The sequence below is a fragment of the Cynara cardunculus genome, assembly GCF_001531365.2.
Source record: "Cynara cardunculus var. scolymus isolate 2C chromosome LG 10, CcrdV1, whole genome shotgun sequence".
Classification (NCBI taxonomy): domain Eukaryota; kingdom Viridiplantae; phylum Streptophyta; class Magnoliopsida; order Asterales; family Asteraceae; genus Cynara; species Cynara cardunculus.
The window spans coordinates 326,328-336,939 of NC_037537.1; the positions used below are offsets into that span (position 1 = coordinate 326,328).

The window sequence follows — 10,612 nt, forward strand, 5'->3', positions numbered from 1 at the left end:
CCATGCTATGGTGATCTCAGAAAACGTATTTTGGGTGAGGCTCATAAGTCACGTTTTGCAATACATCCAGGTACAAATAAAATGTATCGGGATTTGAAGCAACACTATTGGTGGCCAGGTATGAAGAAAGATATTGCTAAACATGTTGAGCAATGCCTGACATGTCTTAAGGTAAAGATTGAACACCAGCGCCCTTATGGTAAGTTGCAATCTTTAGAAATTCCATTTTGGAAGTGGGATCATATCACTATGGATTTCATAACCAAATTACCGAGAACATCAAAAGGTTATGATGCTATATGGGTGATAGTAGATCGGCTATCCAAATCTGCACACTTCTTACCTATGAAAGAGTCATATTCGATGGAGAGATTAACAAAGTTATACATTGATGAGGTACTAACACGACATGGTGTTCCTCTATCAATTGTTTTTGATAGAGATAGTCAGTTCACTTCTATGTTTTGGAAGAGTTTCCAAAGAGAAATGGGTTCGCAAATTAAGCTAAGTACAGCTTATCACCCTCAGACTGATGGGCAGAGTGAACGAATTATCCAAACTTTAGAAGATATGCTTATAGCATGTGTAATTGATTTTGGAGGATCATGGGATAGACATTTGGCTCTCGTAGAATTTGCGTACAACAATAGTTACCATTCGAGTATTCAAGCAGCACCTTTAGAGGTTCTGTATGGACGTAAATGTCGAACTCCATTGTGTTGGAATGAAATAGGTGAAAAACAGTTAGTTGGGCTTGAGTTAGTTCAACAAACTGCAGATAAAATTGGAGTAATACGGGAACAGATGAAAGCGACACAAGATAGACAAAGAAGTTATACAGATAAACGTCGGAGGCCGATTGAATTCCAAGAAGGTGATAAAGTGATGTTAAAGGTATCACCTTGGAAAGGAGTGGTACGTTTTGGAAAAAGAAGAAAATTAAGTTCAAGATATGTTGGACCATTCCCTATTATTGGAAGGGTTGGGGAAGTGGCTTACAAATTAAAACTTCCTTTGGAATTAAGTGGGATCCATGACACATTTCATGTGTTGAATTTAAGGAAGTGTCTAATAAGTTCTGATGTGGCAGTATCGTTACCTGAAATTAAGGTAGATGAAAAGTTATGCTATGAAGAAACCCCTTAACAGATTACTGACTACAAGGTGAAGAAACTACGAAACAAAGAGATTGGGTTAGTAAAGGTTCAGTGGTGTTATCACAAAGGACCAGACGCCACATGGGAATCGGAGTCTGAAATGCGGATGAAGTATCCCTACCTTTTTGCTTAAATGGAATTTCGGGACGGAATTTTTTTAAGGAGGGAATGCTGTAATATTCGAGTTATAAGTTTCGAATTAAGATTTTGGAATTTATATATATATGTATGTATATATATATATATATATATATATATATATATGATTGTGTGAGTGAGAGGTGTTAGCCGACTTTTGTTAAAAAGTGGCCATACACTTGCTATAAATAGCAAGTGTATGTAAAAAGGGAAGGGATTGGTTTTTAGAAGTTTTTCTGTAAATTTTGAGTGAGTAAATCGCAGGCTCAAATCCGTTCATCAATTTTAAGGTGAGTGTATATTGCTTTAAAGTATTGATTATTACTTCTTTTACTACTGGAATCTGCTATTTATGAACTGCATTTCATAAATATTTGGTTAAGTCCTTAAACCGCCCAAGTGTTGACCGGATTTCCCTTAAACCGCCCAAGTGTTGACCGGATTTCTCTTAAATCGCCCAAGTGTTGTCCGGATATCTCCTTAAACCACCCAAGTGTTGTCCGGATATTTTCTTAAACCGCTCAAGGGACAGCCGGATTCTCTTTAAATCGGTCATGTGTTAATCGGCTTAAAGCTAAACCGCTCAAGGCGTGATCGATGTAACCCTCTTGATATTCTAAGAGTTTGTCCAGACTTCATATCCGGACAAGGTTGACCGGACTTCAAATCCGGCTAATGTGTTAGAATTTTTAATATAATTAAGAAGAGAGAGATGTAATGGCGGTGTAACCGCGAGAGAGATGTAATGGCGGTGTAACCGCGAGGGAGATGTAATGGCGGTGTAACTGCGAGAGAAATAAATAAGTATATGTATCTTAACAGGTTTGATTCTGAACTGATTGTTTGGAAAATATGTTATTTGTTTGAGATTTATACACTCACTAGATCTTTCAGGTCTAACGCTCAGTTGTTGGACTAACCTGTTTTGCAGGTCATCATACCTCGCAAGATAAAGGCAAGGGAAAAGTTTAAAATGAATGACATTTAGTTGCTCATAAATGTATTCAAGAGAGTTTTTGTTTAACACATGTTATGTAAATGATATTACATTCTATGTTATGAGTATTTGTATGTGGATTATCGGTATATAGAATATGTGGATTGTTAAATGTTATTTATTTATTTTGTTTTATTAAGGAAATATAAAACAATAGGAAAAACATACATATATTTTTGGATATTCGGACGGGTTAAATGAAGACCCTACCCGAACCAAAATATTCGACAAAACTTCAGAGTTCGGGTTTGTCCGGATAGGACAAGTCATGTGGAATCAATATGTTCAAGTCACATGAAGTTAGATTTGCCCGAGGTCATGTGGAATCGATTTGTTCAAGTCAAATGGAGCTTTTCGGGTCCCCTGGATGAAATCAAAAGAAGTATAATAATATTCTCAACCTTTCCATAATAAAAATTAACTATAATTATATTAATAGTTATAAATAACAAAATAATAAAAATTAACTATAATTATATTAATAGTTATAAATAACAAAGATAGCAGCAACAATAGTACTGAACTTTCCGATTGAGTCTTTAAATTATTATATAATTTTTTTAAATAAATAAATTATTCGACTTTTAAAATCAAAACCGAAATGTAGTTGTCTAAAATATTTGGTTGACAAAATATAATAAAATATTTTATTAATATTAGAATTATTAAAATATAATAATTATTGCAGTTGCATGTAATTTTTTTTAAAAATTTAGATTTTCATACTCTACTATAGAAAAATTATAACATAACTGTTAAAGATGTTCTAACATTCCTTTGTGATTTATGTATAAATAAATAAAAATTACATAAATTATAATTATAATAAGGGAAAATTATACCAAAATGGAACCAACTTTCACCTAATTCCTATTTTGGGGAACAAACTTTTAAAATCGTCATTTTGGGGAACCAACTTGCACATGATTCTTATTTTGGGGAATCAACTTGCACATGATTCTTATTTTGGGGAACCAACTTGCAAAATAACTATAGAAAAATAACTAAAATTCGTTTTTTTCCAAAAATTAATGCAATAAAATCTATTTTTCATTTCAAATCTCGTTTTTTTTAATTTAGATATCAGATTGAACATTTAAAAAAATCTAAATTACCATAATAAAAATTGTTTTTTATTGCATCCATTAAATTTTTTTTCTGTTAAATTGATTTTTTTTGCATTAGTAAAAACCAATTTTTATTGTGGTAATTTGGATATTTTTTATAAAAATGTTCAATTTGATATCTGAATTAAAAAAAACGAGATTTGAAATGAAAAATAGATTTTATCGCATTAACTTTTGGAAAAAACGAATTTTAGTTATTTTTCTATAATTATTTTGCAAGTTGGTTCCCCAAAATAAGAATCAAATGCAAGTTAGTTCCTCAAAATAACGATTTTAAAATTTGGTTCCCCAAAATAGGAATCAGGTGCAAGTTGGTTCCCCAAAATGACGATTTTGAAAATTGGTTCTCCAAAATAAGAATTAGGTGAAAGTTGGTTCCATTTTGATACAATTTTCCCTTATAATAATGATAAATAATATTTAATTAAATAATATATAAAGTTCTTTTTAAATTATATTGTTATGATAAACTTAAAAAAATATTTTAATAACATTAATTACTGTTGGAATCTTCAAAGAATATTCGACTTTTTTAAAGATTTTAACTTTTGGTTCTCTTATCAAGTACGAAACCAACTCGCACAATATATCTCCCGTCTATGAGAAACGATATACACAAACATGTAACAGAGTAAAACGATGGTTTCTGTAAAGACCTCCAGATAAACTATACTCCATCCGTGTCTATGAAAACGTAAACAAAATGCCCGTCAAATGTCTGAAATACCCTTGATCGGAAACAGATAAAAGAATCTCGACAATGAAGATAACGAGAAGATACGGAACGTTAGACGTTCGTAAGATACGACATGTTAAAAAGTTAAGTTTGTTGCAAAAGGAAGCTACAAGTTTTATAAGAAGTACAATCCTTTCAATTGTGTCATAAAACCTTAACAAAAGCATTAGAAGGTATTTATGGTACACAAACATTCTACTTTCACAAACTAGAAAGAGTTCACAAAAACCTAATCTTTCTTGTCAAATCATACTTCCAAAAACCATATTAAAGATAAACCAAATCAATCAAAGAAAATATGAGATGTTACCTGCTATCGTTGTCGGTCCAAAAAACCCGTATCTACCTCCGAATCCCGAAACAAAGACCACCGTCATCTTACTGTGTCTTTGGTTTCTCGATCCTCACATACGGAAGAATTCCCATAAAATGAACGACTTTCGGGCTCCATTCTCTTTGTTGGGCACGGCAAAACATCAAGAACGTGTTTGCGAAATAGGAATTGAAGCCCATGAAAACATGCCACAATGCATGACCTTGCGGGTTGACCGGCCAACGGGATATCTGGGTGCAGCAAAACCGATCACCTAACCAACATAAACTACCGATGAAAAGGGTAGCGAGATAGAATTTTGCGAGCCTTTTAGCGGACATATCTTGTGTGTATATGTAATATTTGTAAACCCGCGGAATGCATAACAGACACAGCATCACATAATGAACCTTGAAGCCGATATCGAAACGGATGACGGAATGGAGAACGGCAAAAGAGACGCCGTAGAGGAAGAGAAATGTGGGCATGGTGCTACGGTAATGCCAATCTGGTGAATAAAGGATATAGATATAGAGGAGCATTTCCCATACCATCGGAGTTTCATCACTTTGCTGTTGCCTGCAAATGACTTCCAATCATCAGCCATAATAAAGTAGAGATTTTTAATTTACAATTGAAAAGCGGTGCCAACCATGTGATTTTCTAGAAAAATTCTCTCAATATTCAATCAAGTATATCCCACCCTTGGGGGTACTCAGATCTGACCTCTATACGAAAGACCGGAAGAGTAGAGCGTTGTTTCCATGAAAGAAACTGGCTTGTGCGAAGGGTGCCAGAAGCAATAAAAAACATATGATAAAAAACTTGAAAGGGTAAGAATTAAGCAACAAAATTGAAACGTACAACAGGTGCAAAGAAATATAACAAAGGTACAAAGACCGACACACCCCTAGTCTAACCAAGAGCTCAAAAGACCTAATTGCTGGCACAAATTGAATCATGAAGTTCTTAACAATGGCATATAAAGAGTACCACAGAGCAAGTAAAACACTCATCCGCGTAGATGAAATACAACCAAGCACTCTTGTCTTTCTCCGTAAGTTTAAAGTGATCTATATAAATTGCACATAATGCAAGTCATATTATTGTCTCCAGACGAAGCTTTTTAATGTATCATTCTTAATTATTATATCCATTCTCAGCCCTTGTTCCAAACTAACTTTTCCCCATAAAGGTGTGGTTAGCAGAATGGGAAGGAACAAGACAAAAACTTGTTGTCCCACGTTTGGTATTACATTAAGCCTACGACAAGAGAGGGCCAGACCAAAATAAGTGGAACAAAAATCCAGGAGAATGGACAGGTAGATTACTGATATATTCATGTCTAATTAAAACCCTACATCACTCCCACCCGTCCCGTCTAAGTACCAAATGCACCCTAAGTGACAAATCCTTAGTTTTGGCATGCGGAAACCCATATTTGATATATGTCAGAAGTATACTAGTGCCTCCATTCTCTAATTATTACCCATCTTTCTATTAACATATGAATTCTTCTTTTTGTTTTCAGCGATGAACTGGGAGAGGGCATGAGCCACCTTTGCTATGAGGGGTTTATCAGGCTAGCCATTCCTATGAAAATAACGAATGGCATGGTAAATTGCGCAATGATGGTTTTATTTGAAAGAAATGCCATATTTCGGCTTTTCACGGTCAACGAGGACAGCTATGACCAGAGAGTAGTTATTGTGCACCTACAACTTACAAGTGATTAATTAGAAATATGTGCAGATGACATAAAGCAAGTTCCAAGTAGAGAGGAAAGTTGAGACTTGGGGTCTTGTCGTATTCATGGGTTCCTAGTTTTAACTCATCATTCATTCATTTGGTTGTGTGAGAATTGAGCATAAACCTTTCATATGATTGGGTGGATTTATTATGGATGAGAAAGAACAGAACCCACACAAAAAAAAATCTCCTATCCATTAGTAACCAACATCCATCAATACGCACGAAAATAGCTTATTAAACAAGGTAGCACTTGTACAAGAAAAGTGCTGATGAACTTTTTCACTTGATAAAGCAGGAAAATAAGAGGTACCAGTCGATACATATATACTTCTTTAGGCTTTGTTCTGGGAAAACAAGAACAAAACAAAAACAAACAGTACGGTAAAGCCTCATGCTAGAGAAAAAGCGCAGCATCGATCTGAAATAATTGTGAACCCCGTTATTTCCCTTTGCATTTAATGAGATCAGTTTTAACATCTAAGGCCTCTCTACCCCTTGGAGTAGAGGAAAGGTATGAGTACATCATACCCTCCTCAAACACTACTCCAAGTGGGATTTACCGGGTATGTTTGGTTTGTTTAGATTTGGTTTAGTTAGTTTTAACATCTGAGATTCAAGGCCTGCTTGTTAGCAGCTTAATGGGCTTAATGGGACTCGCAGCTTATTCAGTCAGCTATACATGACTGTTTGGTAGTGGCTTAAAGAAAATGGCTTATTCAGTAAGCTTCTAGGGGGGGAGCTTTATGCAGAAAGCCAAGTTTTTTCCAAAGCTTCTAGGGGGAAACTTTATGCAGAAAGCCAAGTTTTATCCAAACATGCCCTTCCCAATTAAAAAACATGCTCATTCCATCTATGAAAAACCCTCCCAAACGAAAAACTTTTGGATCCATACGGAGAGATTAATCCACACAGAACTTTAATGGAAAACCAACCAAACAGCCCCTTACACCCTGCTTATAATTTAATGGCTGAATAGGATTACAAGATCTGTTAAGGCCCAAAGGTGTATGCCAAAAGATCAAACCAAAACAATATTTTGCGCAATGATGTATGGGATTATGTCCAAAATTGCCAATTTTATAGACAATTAGACATTAAGAGACTTGTATAGACAGCAAAGCACCTAAATAATATCAAATGCATATGGTGAAGGATATAAGAGAACATTCAAACATGATAAGGTACAACAAAGATGATTGTGTTAGTTTGATAATCTTTTCACTGGATATGGTGAAGGATATAAGAGAGCATGATGACTCCTGTGACACAAATAGATATCTTGTAAGTTGTTAAAATTGAAGTGTAGGCAGTGAGAGAAGCTCTAAGAAAGATGAAAGTGGGTTTAACCTTTACTCTGATGGTATTCCTAGAATTTGGAGATTCCTAGGAGTAGCTATAGGGTCGCTCAAATAAGTACCACACTAACAACAACCAGCCTCTATCCCCAATTCATCCTGGCTAGACTAGAAACGAAACATATAGAAATTACAAAATGACGAAACCCACAGGGATCATATACCCTATAGCATCCTTCCTTCTAAGGTCCAATTCGTTCCAGAATCTCACTGAAATCTCACTTCACTGCTTTCCTCAATACCAGTTTTAATCAACCTCTTGTTACAGATCTCCATCCCACCGCATCATTAGCTAGATTGTTTAAAGTGTTCTTAGAGGATAAACGATGACAGGAACAGAGGAACAAAGATCATATTCAAAATCGTATGAATTATGGGAAGATTAAGCTTATGTTTCATATATCAAAGCCAGAGGATTGTTGAGAATATTATTCTGGGTTGAGACAATATTCAAAAATGTGAAATAGGTAATATGTTCTATGTCAAGAAGATTGGCAACCTAGAGGCTACATTCTTGATGATGACTAATGGATAGATATAAAGGACTTAAAAAAAAGATGTGCATATGGTGTTCATTGACGTGATGTTGCTCTTGAGATAAAGGTGTATGTAGATGCGATTAAAGGAATATATGCATGGCATGGTAATATGAGTAAAAACATACAAGAACGATGCAATATTTTCAGCCTATTACAATGAGATTAACCCCAAGGGTTTGCGTTATGTCACCATCTTTTTGCTCACGGATGAGAACAGAATCCAACCTAACGATGTTCGGAGAAGACTATAAAAACAAACTTTTCAATATGCAAAGAAATTTCATGTGCAATGATTTCCCTCCTCAACACCAGAAATTTGAGAAACTTTAGTGCATTGAGGTTTACCCTTTATGTACACACAAGACGTTACCAAGAATCTTTTACCATTTACCCAGAGGCAGATGTAGGATGTTCATGAACTAGGATCACAATATCTTAATAACAAGAACTTGTATTAAGATAAATATCTAATTTCCCCAAAAAGAAGTTGATTTGACCATTAGTAAGTTACGTTCTAATGTGTTAATATAATTTATGTCAATGATAGGGGTCATCCATCGCAGACCTACGTAAGGCGAAAAGACACATATTCTCAATCCCAGAAAAATGAAGAGGTCAAAGTGGGAAGAGAAAAAGAGGTAAAAGCTGGTAATTAGTGGAGGACAAAGTCTAGAGTGGTTATTGTTAGTGGAGGCAGATTTTCAGTGACTAATTAATCATGGGTCTTAGTTGATGAGTGGAGGACGAAGTCTTGTGTGGTTATTGTTAGAAGGTAGATTTACAGTCACTAGTTAATCACGGATCTTAGTGTAGCAGGCAGTCATTAGGGGTCAGTTATTTATTTTTTACAGTTTTATGGTTGGTTTTAGCCTGCGGTAATTAGAGTAGCATCCGGGAGATCCACCAGGAGTCTTGGAATTTCAGAAGGATTATTATGTTAGAAGGATTATTCACTCCATACGGCCATACTCATTCTTGTAAGGAAATACTTTGATGCTGGTGTTCTATCTCCCTTTCATCCTATTTCTTCGTTCTGCATAAGAATTCAAACTAATCCCAGGCCTCATCAGTTTATCAAACGGTCATGRTTCAAAAGCGTTGGAGGTTGTAAGTATGCTTGCACACATTTAAGACATAGTTTGCACACAACTTCTGCACATAAGAATTCAAACTAATCCCAGGCCTCATTAGTTTATCAAATGGTCATGGTTCAAAAGCGTTGGAGCTTGGAAGTATGCTTGCACACATTTAGGACATAGTTTGCACACAAATTATATGCAGTTGGTGAAAAATTGTGGAGCTAACCAACAAGAACTTATTGAAGTACACATGGAAAATTGTTGACTTAAAAGATGATATTTGCAATCAAAATTTACTTGAACAATGGAAACCTTAATTATAGTAGCTAATAATTGATGTATGTAAAGGTGCTATGCATTTGTTTCAATCAAAAACAATAATGTTCAATGGGTGAAAAGAATCCCGGATTACAAAAATGCATTTTTTTTAAACTGAAACTGAAAATCAAGCAAAATATAGCCTTTTTAACATAAAAGAGTAGAAGTAACCATCACAAACTTGTTAAATAGAATTACCATTGCAGATGTAAATCTATATTAGAAACTCAAAAAAAAACAATGTATAACATTCTAATAGAAAAACTCATATTATTAACTTATTAAAACTAATTACCATGAGAAATGCTATTTAGCATGGTAAAAAGAAAGTTTGCATTTAGAAATATACAATTTACATAAAAAGAAAGCTTAAACAACAATATAATCTTTGACCTTTGACTTTGTCCAAAATAGAGCCCACTAAACTAAGGGAGTGCTTGGTTGAAGGTTAAGAGATACCAGAGAAAGGGAAAGAGAATGAAAATCAATGTTATTGGTTGTTTGGTATAACGGATGCTCCATTATCAAGATTTGGACAATGGGTCATTCATGTCTAAATTGGGGGAAAATGAAAAAGCACACCCCAGGATTCCCATTCCCAATATCGACCAAGCTCCCCTTAAGATGCTTTTCTACTACATATGCTTACTACAAGGTGACCATCAGACCGACTATGTTGAATGGTTCAGAATGTCGGGAAGCATATGAGAGGAAAATGGAAGTCACAGAAATGTGGATGTTGAGGTGAACTAACAGCAACACTACGTTATATAGGATACTGAAGGAGGTTTTCCAGGAAGATCTAGAAGTTGTGTCTATCGCGGATAAGTTGAGAGAGGGAAGGTTGAGGTGGTTTGGCCATGTTCGTAGGAGGGGTGGAGAAAGTCACAAGCGAGAGGTTGAGGAGGCGAGGAAATAAGGAGGTTGGATAAGCAATTGAGACTTGATATGGAAACTTTAGTTCTTTCAAAGAGGCATGATATCATATAGGAGTACTTGGAGGCGGCGGATTAGGGTAGTTGATTGCAAGTAGGAGTTTCATTGAGGGAGGGGATGGGAGGCTAGGTGATGAATTTTTTGTTTTTTTTTTTTTTTTTTTTT

The 10,612-nt window shown here is 35.1% G+C and overlaps 1 protein-coding gene across 2 annotated transcripts in view; it reads right to left on the reverse strand.

The window, feature by feature from the left end:
- Window positions 1-4,229: 4,229 nt before the first annotated feature.
- The window catches only part of LOC112519427 (alkaline ceramidase), a 10,100-nt gene continuing 3,717 nt past the window's right edge, over window positions 4,230-10,612 (reverse strand). For both annotated transcript variants that reach the window (XM_025127537.1, XM_025127538.1), the window contains exon 3: window positions 4,230-5,047. In XM_025127537.1, coding sequence (XP_024983305.1) covers window positions 4,534-5,047 — 514 coding nt within the window. In that variant the 3' untranslated portion in view covers window positions 4,230-4,533. The remainder of the gene's footprint in view (window positions 5,048-10,612) is intronic.